Source organism: Xenopus laevis, chromosome 1L, assembly GCF_017654675.1.
Source record: "Xenopus laevis strain J_2021 chromosome 1L, Xenopus_laevis_v10.1, whole genome shotgun sequence".
Taxonomy (NCBI): Eukaryota; Metazoa; Chordata; class Amphibia; order Anura; family Pipidae; genus Xenopus; species Xenopus laevis.
The window spans coordinates 82,057,504-82,077,668 of record NC_054371.1 but is presented as its reverse complement, the minus strand read 5'-3'; the positions used below and the strand labels follow the sequence as shown (position 1 = coordinate 82,077,668).

At 36.7% G+C, this 20,165-nt stretch overlaps 1 protein-coding gene across 5 annotated transcripts in view; it reads left to right on the top strand.

Annotated features, from left to right (window-relative positions):
• The window catches only part of grid2.S (glutamate receptor, ionotropic, delta 2 S homeolog), a 612,233-nt gene that overhangs the window by 421,972 nt on the left and 170,096 nt on the right, over nucleotides 1-20,165 (top strand). For all 5 annotated transcript variants that reach the window (XM_018252173.2, XM_018252166.2, XM_041590791.1 and 2 more), the window contains one exon: nucleotides 8,343-8,444. In XM_018252173.2, coding sequence (XP_018107662.1) covers nucleotides 8,343-8,444 — 102 coding nt within the window. The remainder of the gene's footprint in view (nucleotides 1-8,342; nucleotides 8,445-20,165) is intronic.

The window sequence follows — 20,165 nt, the reverse complement described above, 5'->3', positions numbered from 1 at the left end:
ACGATTATTCTCTGCCTGCCCCAACCCAGCCTGGTCTGACTACTCTATTGCCTTGTACCTTGACCTTCTGCCCAAAAGACTTTATTACAGTTGTGCCCCTCTGCCTATCCAGAACCTCTAGCCTTGCACCTCTCATTTAAGTCGTGGAGGCCAAAGGCGGTCACACTACAGGTGAAGCACAAGCCGAGACTAGGGTGATTGGCATTTGTTCTGGTGTTTGGTGCCAATGCACATACTGCACATGGCTCTTATGTTTGTTGCCAACTGTACAAATATTCCGAACATTTTCACGAAAAATATAGCAATTCTAACGTTTTCACTAAAATCTAGCAATTCGAACGTTTTCACGAAGAAATCAAGCAATTTCGAATGTTTTGACGGGAAAATAGTAAAAACCGAAATTGACGCTGGCGAATTTTCACCGCCGAATTTTCGCGGGAGATTCACAAATTTATTCGCCGGCGTAAAATCATGAAAATTCGCCACAAATTTGTGCCAGCTGAATTTATTCGCCCATCACTATTTATAACATAAGCCTAGCTCCAATATTCCTTCAAATACTTGTGTTGTAACCAATTATGTTCATTAATTATAAGGTACATTAATAACAATTAGCAAATTCTTCTGCAAATCTACGCAATTCGCCATCTCCAAATTTTTCTGCAAAACTGCAGCAAAAATTTGTTGCAAAACATTTTGCCGCGATATAGTTTCCAAGTCAAAATTGTGACTGAGACAAAAAAGACACCATAAGAAAAAATGCACACTGACATTAATACGTTTGGACAAAAAATTTGCAGAGACAAAAAATCACCAAGAAAAACTAATCGCATAGACAAAAAATAGCTTACAACTTCAAAAACTAAATTTGAAAAATTAAGTACACTCTAACCTAATGGAAATTTCTTTGTGACAACAATTGGGCCTCAGAAAACACTATCGTGCTCTCTGGGTCCTGGGATGCCAAAACTTGCATGACTTTTTTTTCGAACACTAGCTTATTTAAAAAATAAAAAGCAACAGAATATTAACATTTTTTGGGGAAAAGCAAGAATAATATTGTTCCAGTTATTTTCAATGAAGCTAGAAATCTTGAATGTTTAAAAAAAAAAAAACTGGGAAAATAATTGAATAAAGTTGCTTGTGTAATATATGTACAATAGTTTTTCAGCTATTTCTTCTGTGCATTGTTGCTCTATCGAGGTAATTTGTCACAGTTTGGGCAGCTTCTTGCAGTATTTAATTGCATTGTGTAGCATTGGTATCGAGGTTTTGTTTATAGAGACAATGCTGTCATTGCAGCTTTGTATATTTGTTTTTTGCATTTGTAGTGATTGATGGTGTTAACTTGCACAGAAAATCTGCTGTTTTATTTATATCTGGAAAAAAGAAAAAGTAAGGTACTGTATTTCTTTTGTGTCATTGAAATTAAAGAAAAATTGCTTAAAAAAGATTTATGATAATTCTCAGAGATATATTTATCCTACTAATGGGGAGCTTGTTGCTCTCTTTACTAGTGATATATTTTGCCATGTATGGCTTTGCTGCAAATTTTTCTAGGTTTAGTAAAATACTAAAGATTTCTGTTCTTTATACTCCTATAGGAAATAATGTGATCTGGAAATCTGCGTTGGCAAGAAATGTCAGTAATATTTTGGAACAAGTCAATGTCAAAGTCATTTATAAATAGGGAAATGTGAAAATTATAAATTACTCTGTGAAATCTACAATCATTTTCAGATTATTCTACTTGAAATGTTATCAATTGCTTAAATTTAATCAAATGAAAAGGGCACATGAAAGGTAGAAAACTCACCAAAGTAAAGATGCCCCACCTGGAAACCCTTGCGGGGGAGCAAAAATCTGTAGAAAGACAAAAGGGCGATAGTCTTTCAAAGGATTCATAAGTGTAACATCAATGTAGTTGAAATAAGAAAATCTATTAAATAAAACATGTATTTACCCAAACAAAGCTACAGCTAAGATGATGTTTAAAATAAATAGATTTTCTATTTTCTTTGCATTTATGTTGTGTTTGTGGTTTCATTGATTGCCCTTGTGTTTTTCTACCTACTAAATGGAACTACAGTAACTGAAGTTATGGCAATTGAATATTATTAAAGCAAAATAAAGTTTTATAAAGACTCATTCACAAAGGCAAGTGGGCTAGGCTCTAAGATGAATGCAAATACTGCATATATTGATGTTAATTAAAGGTACAGTACTTGCATCCAAATACACTCAATACAATACATGTCCACATTGGTGTGCTGAGTGCCAGTTTGTTTCTCAAGAATCCCGTACTAGTGTGATTGTTGCTAGAACAGAACTATGAAACGACTGCCACACAGAACGTGGAGATAATTCCAGGCTAGGTTCCTGTGTCAATAGGCACAACAGTTTTCCACCAAAAAGTCACACTCTCAATTAACACTGAATGGTGAAAATGGCACCATCCTCACTATGAAAATTGTAGCCACAAAGTGTACCTAAATAAACTAACAACCTCTTTTGCAGTTACATTAGCAGGAAATGGTGCTGAAATCATGATGATATCTTGCAGATTGCACTTGTGATTGTAAATAAACGCTATAAACTCAGGGCACTGTTTAAGCTGATCACTCGGTGGTTGGTGAATGACACTACATGTAGAGGTTTCAGGCCTTTAATATGCCCAGCATTGGCTAAGTTTAGTTCCCCAGATGAATGCACTATTAGAAGATTTGCTCAGGCTGCTGCAAATTTTCTGCAGTTGGCTGTTTTTTAATTTAGCCGCAAGCACCCATGTGTCCTTGAAGGACTCCACCATGAGCTTAGAGCTGGCAGTAAGTAATATCTGGACTTGTTTACTTACACTGGGAAATATTACACCTAGGCAGTAAGCCACAGCAACCAATCACATTTTTGCTTTCATTGTTCTACCTGCAGCTGGCTGAATAAAACCAAACACTGATTGGTTGTCTATTGTTTGTTTAATTAGCATGACAGTGTGCTTTTCTTTTTTGTGTGTGTGCATTACAGAAGAGCATGAAGCATTATTGGGCTACAGCTTGACTTATTCAAGAAATAATAGCCAAAAAATAAATTAAAATTAAGCAAACCAAGACTGTTTTGCCTACAGAACGTTGGGTGCCTTTGGTGACATTACAATACCTGAAAAAAACTGATTTCTCCAAGCACAAAAGCTGAAAAATCTGTGATAATCTTTGATCAATGATATTAACGATATTTGGAACAAAATCTAAAATATAACTGCTTCTTAAGATGTGATTAGAATCAGTTATAGAAATTGATATTGGAAATTCATCGACAAAATATTATGTTTCTGAGAAAATCAACAAGATATGTCCCTGTATATACTTGAAAATGCCCTGGACACTACCTCTTAATGTGCATAAGGTAAGGCTAATTGTCCTTGAAGTCCATGGGCAGAGAACATTGTGTTCCAGGCAAGCTACAATATTATCTCAAAGTGACTCATGCTTCTGGTGTAAATTGCAAATATCTTCTTGTTTTTGCTTTAATAAATCATGATGCTTTTCACCTAAATTCAATTAAGTTTGTATTCCTTTTACTAAACCTTTTCAAGGACAATTTTACTTTATGCTACTGACCTCTGTTTGGTCTTCAGATTTATGTTATCTTATGAGTTTTGATAAATCTGCGCCATGGCGTATTCAGAATCTATAGATCATTTTTTACCTGTGAGCCACACGCAAAAAAAAGTTGGAGAGCAACATAAGCATGCTAAAAGGGAGGTACCAAATAAGGGCTGGTAGCCCTTATGTTGTCTAGCTACCTATAGGAGGCTATGTCTTGCAGTACACATGGTTTTATGCAGGAGTTCAAAAATAAACACCTGCTTTTAGGCCACTAGGAACAACATCCAAGGGGTCAGAGAGCAACTTGTTTGTCACGAGCCACTTGTTGGGGATCACTGCTATAGATGGATAGCATAATGTCCACAAAGCGCATTACAGTAACACCATCACTGCATCTTAACTGGCTTTTGCTCCATGCTCAAGACTGCATACAAAGACTTCCCTGTGGAGATACCTCAGTAAGGACACTTTTATATTATTTCCAGTAGCCTTCTGGCACAGCAGTTGAGGAAGTTAGAACTTCATCAAATTGCAAACAACGCTTTCATAGCATTATTTGATACAAATTAAATCTCGTCAGTTTTATTGGGTGTTACTATTTACCATTTAGGGTTATAGTTACTTTCCAGTACATTTGTATAAAGGGATTGAACCTGTTATCCAGAATGCTCGGGATTGGGGGTTTTCTGTAACTTGGATCACCATACTTTAGTAAACTTTTTAACTAGTAACGTTTTTTTATGATCGGATAAAAATCCTTCGATCGATCGATTAAAATCGTTAGATTCTAAGTATTTTATCGTTCCATCGAATGATTTTTATACTATTGTTCGATTGAAGTATCTGCGCTAAAATCCTTCGAATTCGATATTTATTAACCCTCAATCAAAGTATTTGCGCTAAAATCCTTCGAATTTGATATTTATTAACCCTCGAAATTCAAACCCTTGATAAATCTGCCCCCTAATGTTAAAAATCGGAATTATTTGATTAAAATAGAGTCTATGGAAGACTGCCTTCTCATAATTCAGAGCTTTCTGGATAATTTGTTTCCTAATCATGGATCCCATACCTATATATGAATAATGATGTTTGAATTGAGCATGTGAGCTGTGGACATAAATATACACGAATGTTTTACATTTCTATAATGCATTTTTTGTGTACTAAAACTGTTTGTTTTGATAAACATTTCTATAAAGCATATATATTAGTTACATTATAATTTTTCTATAATATATTTCCTTGTTGACATTTATATCTTAGAATTGTAGAATTCTTTAGAACTGGCAATTCATCACACTATGTGCTATTGTTAAAAAAAAAAAAACTTATTTCTTTAATTCACCAGTTGCATTGCTATGTAAGCACCTTTAGAGGAACTGTACTTTTAGAAAGATTCAGCAAGTTCATACAAACTGTACTACTTATGCTCTCGTGCTCTAAGAAATTATTTTCTAAGAGGAGAAAGCCATATGCTGCAAAGTCCTTTTTGTTTATAGTAACCACGCACACAATATCTGATTGATTTTATCATAGTACTAAATAGGTGTTTCTTACAGAACAGAATTACAAACCTGTTATTGCTTGCAACCTAATTAAATGTAATGGCATACATTAATGTATTTTCAATATAGTATTGACTTAGCTAGCATCTCTTTTTACCAAGGGCCTCCAGTCATTGACCCACAGAATATGAATCGTATTCTTTCAAGTTGGATAATGATCAGCATGTCTGTTTAAAGTACAATACATTGTATAAAGCATAGTTTTCTGTCTGGACATTTATTTCATCCTCTGTTCATTTTTTTCATGCACCTTTTGACTTTCTTGTATTTAGGATTTAGTTTTGTTTTTACAGATCTTTAGTTTGGGTTGAAGCTGTGTTCAGTTTTGAAGTAAAAGCAAAAGCTTTTGCAAATGTTATGGGATCTATTTTATAGAAACTCTTTATCCACAAAGCTCCAGAATACAAAAATACTTTTTCTTAGGGGAAGGCATTTTTTAAATTAATATACCAGAATATTGTCAACATTATGTAATTACTTTGTTGTAGATTGTAAGCTCTCTCAAAGCAGAGTCCTCCTGATTTTTCCCCAACATTCACTGTAAATGCACCTACAACTGTGCAGAAATGTGATAATCTAAATCTGATGGTGATACTGATGTGGACAAACTATTGCATGTGGTGTCAATAATTACATCTGTACACAACTACCTTCTCAAGGCAAGTGTAAAGGACAGGTCTTTCTCATGTGAACATTTGCTAAACCTTGCATCCTTTTCTGACGAGCAGTCAGTTAAAGAATTACACCAATATAAGAAGTTTAATGTATCATGAAAGGCATTTCTAATGGTCCCACTGATTGTTGCCTCACCAGGAACTGGTTTCTTCTTTACCTATAGATAAATATCAGCAGTATGTTAGTATCAAAACTGTTAATTTGAACCCCTGAAAGGATCACAAAATCATTTCTGTAATATAATATAGTTCCATGCTGAGCAGAAGTGATATTTTGCTGTGATTGAATTTTTGACAATTTCAAAGTGCTTATTAGATCCATGTTCTAATGGTTTTTTATGTTGTTTAAGAGAAATGCAGAACATGTTGTGAGAAGCTACAGGTGAATGTATCAAGTAAACATATGCTAACATTTTCAAAAATGAAAAGAACTGTTCTCTAATAAGAGCTGTTCTTTTTTTTTTGTTATACTCCTATTGATTTGTTTTGTTTCTTGAAGGTGCTGTAATATATTGCAAACCCCCTCAAACTAAAAGAACAGAACCTTGTAATGAAATAACATTTACTCTTCTAGAAGAACTAATTCACTTTATAAAAAAAAGTCCTGGCTGTGGCTAAATGAAAAAGCAGAGCAACATTGTGCTCACTTCTAATCTTAAAGTGGTCAAGTCACCCTTACAAAACATATTTTCACATAGTTTATGAGAAAAAGATATATTTTTTCATTTTCTATTTACTATCATTACAAGTTTTCTAAAATATAGTTTTTATAAATGACATATTGTGGGAAAATACAATCTTGAATAATTGATAAATTTGCCCCATGGAGCACTTTTCTTTTCAAATTTTCCAGGGACTGTACAATGTCCAGTAATACACTGATTACATTTCAGTTTAAGCTTGTGGTAAATGTAGTCCAGCAACTTGCATTTATTACAGGTGTCCACAGTTTTCCCTAGTTTTGGACTAGAAAATAAGACTCATGAAACATCCGCTATGAGGACATAAATATATTGTATCTTCAAGAAACTCATAACATCCATGTGCTATAGCTTATAAACAATACCATAACAAATTGTTTCAATACGATTATGGTCATGTTTATGGTATGTTAACAATGAATGAGCAAATGAGAACAGAAACAGCACAAATATGTGTGTCCCCAGTTCCTTATTTCCATAATTTTTAACATTAAAATCTAATGTAAATATCTTTAAAAAAAAACTAACTAATTTTATACCAGTTATAAAGTTTTACATTAACAATTTGCGTTTAGTGTTGTAATTTAGCCAAAGCAAATAAACCATTAATGTATCCAAGCTCCCTCCTGCAATATATCAGGGGAACGTCTGCCAAGAAAAGTTGTAAATTTCTTAGATCACTGATTTAGCATCATATTTCTTCAGAAAAATATAAATCACATCACAAATGTAATCACATTCACATCATCTCTTTAAATCTAAAGGTCACAATTAAAAGAGAATTATCAGACAACCAACATTGATTATATACTATGTTATTTTTTTAATGGGTTTCAGGGGCTGTACTTGACAAAATACATGACATGTACTTATATATTACAAAATTTTGTTCATCAATCAGCTCTGTATGTAGAATAGATGAGGAGAAATATATATAAAATTATTGAAAAATATCAGTTTTTGTTTTACAACATTTTGTGAAGATAAGGTATGATAACATAATTTTAATAAAAATCATAAAGGAATAAAAAACATTAGCATCATTAAGGACAAAAATTGTGCATAGCATAGCGTATTTTTCTGATGCAAAAAATTTTTGCCTTTTAATGCCTTTATTAAGTTACCCTCCCAGTTAGACTGTAAGCTCTATGAGGCAGGGACCTCTATCCTTTTGTTTCCTTGACACTATGCACTTAATCTGTATTGTAACTATACTTTATATTTTTATTTATTGTATTTTGTACTTATTTATATTTATTATTGCAATGACCCCTTCTTTGTACTAATTTATTGTTCTGCTGTACAGTGCTTTGCCCTCAAGGAAGGCTTTAAAAATATACAGTACATAAATAACCTACACTGTACACTGGTGTCAACTATAAAATGTATAACCTATCTTCATGGTGTACCTAAATAATTACCATTTTTGCAAAATCAATATTTAATTTGCTCAAAGGAACAATGGTTTTAACAGTAGAATCACTTTTCACATTGTGCATAGTTTTTTCATTAGCGACTTTTACTTTCTTTATGTTTAGGGACCAACACAATCAACAGCATATGCCTAGGGTAGAAAGAGAATAAGAAATAAATACTTTGCAATCTAACTTATAAGATATAAGGATAACTAGAGGTTTTTCTGGAAGTGTGCTTACTGTAAGGTCAAGCACATGCTCATTGCAGACGTTCTACGATTACACCACCATTTTCTCTAAAGGACTTTTGCCTTTTTCTGTAATTAATGGATTAGCCCGATGCAATTTTATCCTAATGGAAATATTTTTATATTCTTTGCAGCTTGGATCATGGAACCCAGTGACTGGTCTAAATGGATCTTTGACAGACAGAAAGCTGGAAAACAATATGAGAGGTGTTGTACTTCGTGTGGCAACTGTGCTGGTAAGTCAATTCTTCAAATGTAAGTGTTGCTTACATTATAGATCATATAACACCAGAAATTCTATAGATCTAGATCTGTTTATTATTCTGCTGTATCAGAGTTCTGGTGGTGTGTTTTCTTGTACTCCACGTACGTTAATTCATGGAAAAATGGGTGAATGGTAAAAAAAAACTTAAAGTATTCCAAAAATATCTTAAATAACTTGTTTTAATAAGGTATAAGGTCTACAGTTGTTTAATTCAAAGAATAAAGATGCTTTGTGCTATGATTGATATTGGTGGATATCAATATAGCTATATAACGGGGTGACACTCAGATGAAGGAGCTTTTAGCAGCAGCATGGTGGTCAGAATTGCCTTAATACTACAGACAAAGCAAAGTTCAGTCTTTCAGTATTTCAAAACTCATACAGTCAATTCTCTCAGGTGAAATACCATTTTAAATATAAAGCAGCCACTAGCATCTCATTATCTATGCCTATACCTTATTATGTCTCAGTTTGTTGCCAGAAAGTGCTATGGCTCCTATGATGCGTGTCATAACTAAGGGTTTTGTTTAATAGATCTTTTATATGTTTGATATGCTGTAATGTTTCATAAATCAAGGATTTATATGTTTTTTAAATATAAAGTGCCAAAGCATATAAGAGTAATACTTGTTTAATTGGCCACATATAAATCCTTTGCAGGAGATATTATTTGCAATTAAGGATCATAACCAAAAAATACATGATGAAGAGAAACAATGGCATGACAAAATCATGGCCTACTCTATCACTCATGCTTCACTTCATCTGACTGTTTATTTTTCTTTCTTTTTTTTCCTTTTCACACAAGTACTTCTCTTCTCTCTTTCTACCCACACATATTTATAGGCTATTGACCAGACTTGGATAAAATGGATTTTAAAATCCATTTCAAATTGAGCTTACTCAATGCAGTAGAGCTAACTTCTACATGCCAATATTAGATCAATGTGGCGTTTTCAGTTTTATAAAGGTTTTATCAGTATACTGTAGCTCCATTTCAAAGATAGCGAAAAGTAAATATGTTTATACCAAATACATTAATGTCCAAATTTATCGTAAAAACTGTCATAACCATGTATTTTTTTATAGCTTAAAACTTAAATATTATGGATAACTGGACAGCCATTAACTAAAACTTGTCCTGCTTTTAGACAGCTAATAAAAGTCGATTTTTCAATGCCCTGGGAACTTTAGCTCAGGCTGGCTCAAGTGACAGTATTCGCCTATAACTGCAAGATGCACAATACTGCAGGTGAACTGTAAATGCTGCTAGCATTCCATTAGTAAAATGGGTGCATAAAATGTGAGTGGACGTCAAAATAGTATGGAACTTTTTCCTTCTATTTTTCTGTGGATGGGATTGCTCATAACAGTTTTAAGGTATAGTAATAAAAAATGCTCTACAGAATTGTAGTAACTAACATGCAGTCTATCATTCTGACTCTATGGGGTTGATTTACTAAAATGGTGATGGATCCCATTTCTTTATGAAAACAAATCTGACTAAATTCCCTTCCATGATGTTAAATCATTTATCAAATAATCAGCTTGAAAAAGTTGGGTAGAGGAAAAGCCTCGAGTTGTCACACGAAACCCCTGAATTTTTTGGATTATTGGACAAAACCCTGCACAGATCAGGCTATCTTCAAATTCTTAAAGGGACATCTGCCATTGACTTCTACATGACCTCAACAGGTTTGAGATGGTGTTTTTTTGGATTTGGATTTTTAGCAGCTTTGCGTGTGTTGTCCTTCATTGCGCATCATGTAGCCCTGTCATACCTATATATACATGTATATTAAACAAAAAACACACTCACAGGACTTGCATGAAAAAGCAGCAAAGGCTGTGGTTCATTTTGAAATAAACCACAGCCTTTGCTGCTTTTGCACGCAAGTTCTGTGAGTGCGGTTTATGTGTAATATATGGGATTCGATATCTTTAACCGGCACCCAGGAATTAGACATGATTGATTTGCGTTGAGATATATATATATACATATATTTGGATATTTTAGATGTCGTTACCCTCTGGTTACTGTGTTTTGTTAACAATATGGCACATTGCACTTTAATATGTATTGTTTCCAATATATGCACAGTGCACTCAAATGTATGGATATTATTAGTATTTAGTATGTTTTTTTCATATTATAAGCACAATGCAGCTGTGTTTTTGAAATTTTTTATTTATTATCTATTTAGTATGTATTGTTTATTGTATTAAAGCATTATTGTGCTATTTATTGTATATTGTTATTTAGAAAACTACATCGTTTTGGAATGATCAGGGTACACTTCACTACAGCTTGTACTATCTAGTTTGGTTTGTGCAATAAGGTTGCAAGAATCAAATTGTCTAGAAATATCATAGAGGCTCAGAAGCCATTAAACTGCTGTTGGTAGTTACAGATGACATTTCTGAGCTTGTTATTTTACAAATGTGCTGATTGTTTTAATCCCATATGGTACAATGAAACTAGCATCAAGGGAAAAAAAACAACCAATTACTCCTTTTTAAAAAAATTTCAATGGCAGTTTTTTTTCTGTGCGATCAATTCCTTTAAATTCCACCAGCCTGCTATGCATATACTGTCTCTTTTTATCAAAGGTGATTGCTGATTGGTTGTAAGCTGGATTTGCATGTGACTTAATTCTATATTAGTGAATAATTCTATATATTCTATGTGTTGTTAATTTATTAGTAGGAGCAAAAATATTGAGAGATAACAGCAACATGAATTGCTGATTATAATTTGGCTTGCTGCAACTACAAAAGCATGATTTGTTGGTTTAGCTGTGATTTCATACTTCAAGATGACTTCCAATCGCAGATAAATGCATCAAATGATCCTTGGCAGATTTTCATTTTTGTCTTCGATTAAAGGTTTTTACAATTATTAACAAATAACAATTGTCTGAATGCTATTTACTGGTTAAGCTTACCATTGTGGCCCCATACAAATAATACTAGCACGCACTGCACTCCTTTAGATTATATATGTGCATCCCTTAAATATATATTTTATTGCTTCAAAAAAGCACTTGGTTTATACAATGAAATTGTATAACTGCAGTGTATTAAAGCCAGCCACGACAAAGCAAATCTCTCTGAAAAATGTTTACAGTGATTAGAGTTAATGTCAAGTAAATATAATATTCAGCATTTACTTTAGAACATGTTAAAATCCATGTGATTCAGTTGTAGGAGTGCTGTATTGCCGTGGACAGTAGGTTAGAAAAGTCATAACATTTGCATTAATATGTGGTATGGTACAATATATCACTGACCAATAATCAGTGATAGGCATATCACTTTAAGTGCAAGAATCTTAATTTCTCCAGAAGCTAAAAAGCACAATTTATTTATATATCTAAATGAAATGTGTTTGATTGATGGTGATTAAAAAGTTATGGATTCAGTAATGAGTTTAAAAACACATGTACAGACTTAAAACAATTACTCAAATTTGGGCAGAGCAAGCCATTATCACATGAAAGGTATTAATATATAGCTTTGCTTACAGAATCAGATAGTTTTGAACATCTAATTTAGTTTTAATTAACTTTGCAGCCCTGCAATATACACCAGCTTGATTCAAAGATAGCAGCTGGTAATTAGTGTGTGGGGAAAATATGAACTTCTTAAAGGAATTTGTGTGCTAAATGTGTCTCTGATGTCAGTGTGTCTCAAGTGGTCTGTAGCTTTCCCATGTGTTGCACGATTTGTGCCTCTATCTGCAATTTGCTTTTCCTGTGTGAAAATCAGTAGTAGCGCAAAAAAAGGATAACAAGCCACAAGCAGTTTAGGAACCTCCCCTAATTATTTGCTCACTAACAAATGCAGGCAAAGTACTGTAGGAATTAGATTTAAAGCATATTTTCATGTTTGTTAAACCGTTCATTTATTAATAAACTGAAATTATATTTAGCCAAGTTTGTTAAATGTGTTAGATTATAAACTGCATTTTATTTCATGTCAATGCTATGCACTATGCCTTGAATATACACACACACACACACACACACACACACACACACATACATAGACACCTTCTGTGCAATGGCAATAGTCATTAAACATGTTTTGTGAAGAACCTAAACATAAAACATGTTTTTCTAGAGAAAGTTCACATTGACATTTACATAATTTAGCATCTTATATTGCATCAAATCTACCCAACTTAGAGATATTGTGGCATGGGTTTCCATCAGGACCATGATGGAATAGGAAAGGTCCAGTTAGGCAGTAGTAGAAGGTCACAAAAAGTCAGTAGTAAAACAGTGCAGCTATGGAAAAAAGTATATGTACTGTATATGCGTTATATAATGTTATTCAGTTAATATTTCCTTTCTTTATCAAGGGAAATAGGCTTTCTTGATGCTTAACCCTTTCCCTGTGAGCAGCTTTGTCCTAAATGTGAACATCTAATGCCAAGCAGTTTTTAGACATTTTGCAGTCTTTCACTTTAAGGGCCTTTCCTGGGGGAGTCTTTAAGTTTAGCCAGGAAAACAATATATTGTTTTTTCAGGACAACCTGAGCTTTAAAAATATGCAAGAATTTTGGTGTAATATAAGCTTCTAAGTGTCTAATATAATGAAAAAAAAAAAATCATGTTTCACAAAGTGCAATAACATATATCACACAAAACACTGCCAATTTGCAAAGGTCTATGTCTCCTGAATGTGCCAATACCAAATATATATAGTTTTATGGAGATTTCTCGCTTGTAAAGATCAAAATCTACAAGCAGTACACTACCAAATTTCCAAAGCACCGCTCCACAAAACGGCATACTTCTGAATTTAAAGCCAAACATTTCACTAACAATAGGTTTACCCAGAGGGGGCATGGCCAACCTTGATGGAGGAAGCACGCACTGACTAGGAGCTCCGTGCCTTAACTGACCTTACAAGCCCGAACTTCAGCAACCAGCTTATCTTGCAGCTTACGATCGGGTCAAGTACATTCAGTGATACCCCGACATCTGCAATGGGCAAGAAAAAACCTAAAGATCAGGCCGCTACCATGTCTCCGTACCTGCAACGGCCACTGACGCAGCGCCGACATGCTGACAAGCAAGATGGCGCCGCAGGAGCTAATGCGCACCGCGGCTGTGATTCTTCCAGCGCTTCTCCCTCATCGATGCCGCCGGACCCTGACAGTCCGCAACCACATCTCGCAGGTCAGTCTCTCGATGCTGATTCCCTCCCAGGCCACCTTCAGCCTGTTACTGCCCCAATATTGGCGCAACAGTTGGCGCAGCTTAAAGAGGCCCTGCAAGACACCATTGTGCAAGCAGTCTCCCGGGCAGTCACATCAGCAATCAGGGAGGTTCAAAGGGATCTGAATGACTTGGGTGAGCGAACTGATAAATTAGAGACATATACTGATGACATTGCTCAAAGGCTGGGTCTTTTGGAGGATGAGAATTGTTCCTTACGAGATGAGCTTACATACCTTAAGGACAATTGTGAAGATTTAGAAAACAGGTCAAGAAGGCAGAATCTAAGGTTTCGGGGGGTCCCTGAAACCGTAGGTGGCCCAGAGATTTATTCGGAGTGCTCTGCCCTCAGGCACCCTCAACCCTTTCGTCACTTGACAGGGCCCATCGCTCCCTGGCCTCCAGGCCCCCAGACAATAAACCACCGCGTGACATTATTGCGCGATTCCATTACTATGAGGGCAAGGAACTGATAGCCTCTGTGACACGTTCAATGCAGACGGTTGAATTTCAGAATCATAAACTGCAGATATTTGCAGACCTGTCCCCGGTCACCATGGCCAAACGAAGGGAGCTTAAACCGGTTACACAGAATTTGAGGGAAAACAGAATTCCTTATCGATGGGGTTTCCCCTTTAAATTGATTGTCAATCATCGTGGCACAAGCCACACTCTCCTCAATCCGGCAAAGAGGAATAAGCTGCTGGCTGCACTGGGACTCCAGTCCAGAAGTCCTACCACCTCTCCACGCCAATCTCCAGCTAAACCACCGCTCACTCCTATATGGAACAAGGCCCCTATGTCTCCGCAGGAACCCACACTTGCGCTCAGTCCCTCTCCTCCAGTGTGTGAAGGATGACTTTGCCTTTCGGTTTGTTTAACCACTGATTTTGTCAGCTGCTACAGGTCAGACGGCGCGACAACGCCTAGCTTTGCGCCACCACGAGTTTCCTGTCCCCCCCTCAATAGAGCCGTTGGCTCTTTTTTTTTGGCTCATATATGCCTTGGTATATTGAGCCAGGAATTTTTCAATCCGGACTTTTGTATGGCCACTTCGGCATTTCATATGTGTATTTTCTTGCCGGAATTTTTACCCAGTTAACCCTGTTTTTATTCATGTTATTTTCAGCCTTGGTACTTGACTCCCTATTTTTTTCTGCACTCACACTTGACTGGTTAGTAAATTTGTATATGATGTCTGGTTGTCAGCTTCATGTTCCGTTGGGTATGCTCTGTATAATTATGCAAATTGTTGTTTATGATGGGTTGCAATTGACGTAGATGTTATCTATGAGACATAGAAACTCCGCCCCTGGAGAGACTCCCCCCTGTGTCAGTTTACCGCTCCCTCCTTGGATGATCCATAATGGTTAAGTTGATATCGTTGAATGTTAAAGGTTTGAACAGTATAACTAAAAGGTATCTGACTCTTAAGGAACTGAGACTCTCGGGGGCGGACGTAGCTTTTATACAAGAAACCCACTTTGATGCTTCCAAACCTCACAAACTCTCTTCCAAATATTTCCCAATCGGCTATTATGCTTCCGGTAACCAAAAGAAGGCTGGAGTAGCCATCCTAATTCACAAAGATTGCCCCCTTATGGTCACTCAGACCATCAGTGATCCTGACGGCCACTATCTATTGCTATTGGCTACGTATGCAGGAATCCCAATTAGCTTGCTTAATATATATTCCCCTAACAGAAGGCAATGCACTTTCCTCTCAAGGACCCTACAGCGACACTTGGACACATTCCACCCTTATCTTATCATCGGAGGTGATTTTAATATGACTTTTTCCCAAACGATGGATCGCTCACAACAGGCACCCAATCAACCTTCCCACAACATGTCCAAGAAATTTAGACAGTTATTGAGACAATTTTCTCTATTTGACACATGGAGAATCAATCATCCCAATGAGAAACAATTCACATTCTATTCTAACCTGCACAAACTCCATACACGTATCGATTACTTCCTTATTTCGCATCCCTGTTTAACACTTCACTACTCCACGGACATACTCCCCATTACTTGGTCCGATCATTCCCCTATTACTTTGCAATTGCAACTTACCACACCCCCACGCAGGGAACCCCACTGGCGTTTGAACGCGACAATACTACATGACTCTGATGCGGTTACAATAATTGATGAAGCATTGCAGGAATACTTTCGATTAAATATGGACTCAGTACAATCTCTGCCGATTTTGTGGGAAGCTCACAAGGCTACTATTAGAGGTAGATTTATAGCTCTTACTGCACAAAAGAGGAAGCTATACTCAATCTCTTTTACTGACCTTCAAACCCAACTTCGCACATTGGAGAGATCTTATAATATCCACTGTGCTGACGCAAATTCTACAAGTGAGAAATAAACTTAAGGCAGCCAAATATAAAGATGTAGAGAAAGCTATAGTTTGGACCAAATTGAAATATTATGAGAAAGGGGACAAGCAACACACACTTCTAGCGAAAAAACTTAGAGAGCAAAAGGCTTCCTCTAGGATAACTGCTATAAAGACCCGACAGGACAGCTAATTTATAACCCTGATCAAATAGGACAGATGTTTCATGACTATTGTCATCAGTTATACAATTTAGATCTACAATTGCCTGTTGGTAATGCCCCAGATTCTGACCCTATTACAGATTTTCTGACGGAAGCTAACCTGCCAAAATTCACGGATTTGGATTTACAGACTCTTAACCTGCCCATAACTCCGGAGGAGATAGCAATGACGCTTAAATCAATGCCTAACGCTAAAACCTCGAGACCTGACGGATTCCCCTATGAGTACTATAAGACCTTTCTCCATATTTTCTCACCATTTCTTACAAAACTGTTCAATGAATATCTTAACGGTAATCCTATCCCACATACCGACCTCACTTCATACTTAGCTTTGATTCCTAAGGAGGGTAAAGATGCAACATTGTGTTCCAATTATAGGCCAATAGCCTTACTAAACTCTGACTTAAAGTTATTCTCCAAAATTCTTGCCAATCGCCTAGCCCCCATCATGCCACGCCTCATTCATAACGATAAAGTAGGTTTCATTCAAGGCCGTCAGGCGGGCGATAATACCAGAAGGACTATAGATCTTCTGGAGATTGCCCACAAACAGAAACAACCAATGCTTCTACTTAGTCTTGACGCCGAAAAGGCCTTTGACCGCTTAAGTTGGCCTTTTCTGTTTACTCTTTTGCGTCACCTGGATCTGTCAGGCCCCTACCTAACAGCACTTAATAGCCTGTATAGCACTCCTTCCACTTATCTCAAACTTCCAGGCCAGGCTCATAGTCAAATCCCAATTTCCAATGGTACGAGGCAGGGATGTCCCCTCTCCCCCTTACTGTATGCCCTTAGCATAGAGCCTCTGGCTGCAGTTCTTAGGAACAACATTGATGTCTCTGGGGTACAGGTCAATTGTAAACAGTATAAGTTGTCTTTGTTTGCTGATGACATGTTATTAACCATTACTAACCCCTTGTTATCCTTGCCATCTTTACATAAAATACTGGAGCTGTATGGCAGTCTTTCTGGACATAAAATCAATATGAACAAAACGGAAGCTTTACCAGTACACATACCGCCAATGACTTTAGATACTCTGAAATCTAAATTTAAATATAACTGGAAAACAACCTTCATCACCTACCTGGGTACTAAACTTACTCCCTCGTACGATCAACTGTTTTCCCAGAACTTTACACCTCTTATCACTCAAACGAAAGCTATCTTACAAAAATGGAATACTCACTCTCTCTTGGTTCGGAAGAATTGCTGCTTTGAAGATGAACATTCTCCCCAAATTTTTATATCTTTTTGAAACGCTTCCCATTTCAATTCCCCATAGAACTCTCCAGGACATCCAGACCTCATTCCACAATTTTCTCTAGGGAAATAAACGTCATAGGATTTCTAGGAATACATTGATGACTTCGCTTAAACAGGGAGGCCTTGGAGTCCCTTCACTACGGCGATACTATGAAGCATCCCACCTCAGACAACTATTGGCCTGGTCTCGCTGGGACTCACACACAGTTTGGGGACAAATTGAGAACGAACAGATCTCAGGGACTCATCTTAATTCTTATATTTGGTCCTCCAACAGGCCACCAATCTCTGTATCAAATTTTCTACGCTCTACTCAACACACCCTGGGAGTATGGAACACTCTAAAACACAGATTTCGCTTGACCTCTGCTTACTCTTTGAATACTATTTACCTGAACAATGCGGATTTTTATCCGGGCACACTGCGGGAGTTTTGCTCTCGATGGCAGAAAACTGCCTTACATACAATCAAGGACCTTTTGTCTCCCACTAACTCGATCCTCGCCTTCAGAGAAATTTCCCAAAAAGCCCAATTGGTTCAGCTTCGATTATTCGAATATTTCCAATTGAGACACTTTCTGCTCCCTTATATACGGCAGGCTGAATCCTCGGCTCCTCTACCTTTCGAGCTTCTGGCTAGATCAGGCTTACCACAAAAAGGTCTAATTTCCAGAATCTACAAACTGCTGATGGACGCACCACCGGACGTTCACTCAAAGCAACCATATATGCTCAAATGGGAAGGGAGCTTGCAACAACAACTGAACGCGGAGGACTGGTCCGCAATTTGGTTCAATGCCCAGAGAATGGTCACCTGTACCAGACAAAAAGAGAGCCTATATAAAGTACTCATGAGATGGTACCATACACCAGACAAGCTTCACAATCTCTTCCCGGATCATCCGAATGTTTGTTGGAGGCAATGTGGTGAAGTTGGAACTTTGCTTCATACTTTTTGGTCTTGTACTAAATTACAGAACCTATGGGATGATATTGAGAAATTACTAACCAGAATCACTAACCTTACCTTACCCAAAGATGTTTTAACGTTTCTTTTAGGGAAACCATTCCCTCGGCTGTCCAGATAGTCCCAGACCTTGGTCAATCAGATTTTAACGGCGACTAGATTGGCCATAGCAGCCAAATGGAAAGCCTTAGATCCTCCGACTTTGTCTGACGTAATAACCCGGGTAAATAATAATCGATTCTTCGAGGAGAGGATGGCCTTCCTCCAGAACAAAACCCAGAAATATTTAAAGGTCTGGTCTGTTTGGGTACTCGCAGAATGAGGCTTTTCAACTTGTAGTCTACTCAAGAATGTCTTTGCTTATTTCCCTTCTTTTTGCAGCAGTCTTTTTCATATGCTGCTGTTATTAGCCTTATTGGAGTTGACTGTCCTCGGCTGTTTATTTTTGTACCTCTGTCCCCTCCCTCCCTCCCTCTTTCTTTCTTTAATCTTTATTCCTTTCTCATCCCCCCCCCTGCCCTACCGTCTGTCTACACTCCCCTCTTTTCTTTACTTCTTTCCTTCAATCAACCTTCTTTATTGAAGAGGCCTTATGGAACTAGCAACTGTTTAACATTGCTTGCGATGTTCTGTATTATTTTGTAAGGCTTATGATTGTGTATGTCTTCTTTCTTTCCTAATAAAAAAATTTAAGTTACAAAAAAAAAAAAAACAATAGGTTTACCCTAGAAAACGACCTATTATTAGAAAAAACTGATTCTAGAGAATCAAAAATGGGTAAATACATCTATGTACTTCAAACTACCAAGTTGCAATTCTTTCCTAAAGTTATAATATTTTTTAGAAATTGATGAACTTTTTGAAAAATTAACTCAAAGCTTCCAATCTACAGCATCATATCTCCCACACATCATTATGCATCACTGTAAAACACCATAAATATAATTGCCTGGAGTCCTCTGAACAGTTTGATGCCCAATATGTATACGTTTACCTAAGCATGTGGCATATAGGGGACACAAAATCAAGACCCCCCCCCCACCATATTGTCTGTCCTATCAGGTACTGCAAAATCAATACATTTACATAGTTTTGGGGGGGAGGGCAAAGATAGAAAAAAGTACGTTCACCCCAGAAAACCATGTATTTTTGGAAAGTACACATTCCCCCGAATGCAAGTTGGGTATGCATGTCTTTCTACTCCAAGCCGCATACCTTTCCTAAATTTGGCAATTTTGGTAACATTTTCAAAAATCACCTCAAAACTTCCACCCTGCAGCATTGTATTTCCCACATACTATTTGGTATCAAGATAAATCCCCCAAATATGAAAGCATTGGGTCTACTGTCCTCCCCACTCTCTGCTGAGGCGGAGAGTGGGGAGGACTTGAGAGTGGCAGCCTGAGCATTTGCCTGATAGGACGTACGGTGTACGTGCTTGGCAGACAACAGGTTAAACTGAAAGGAGTTACATGATTTATTCCTGTGTTAGAGGTATGAGGAAGTAACATGGTAAAAAACTGTCATCTATGTGGCCCTAGGGCTGATTTATTCACAGCAAGATGAAAATGTATTGGTTCATAATTCTGTCCAACGAAATAAAATGCAAAATATATCAATTTACAAGCAGATGCTTTACATTAATGACATTTAC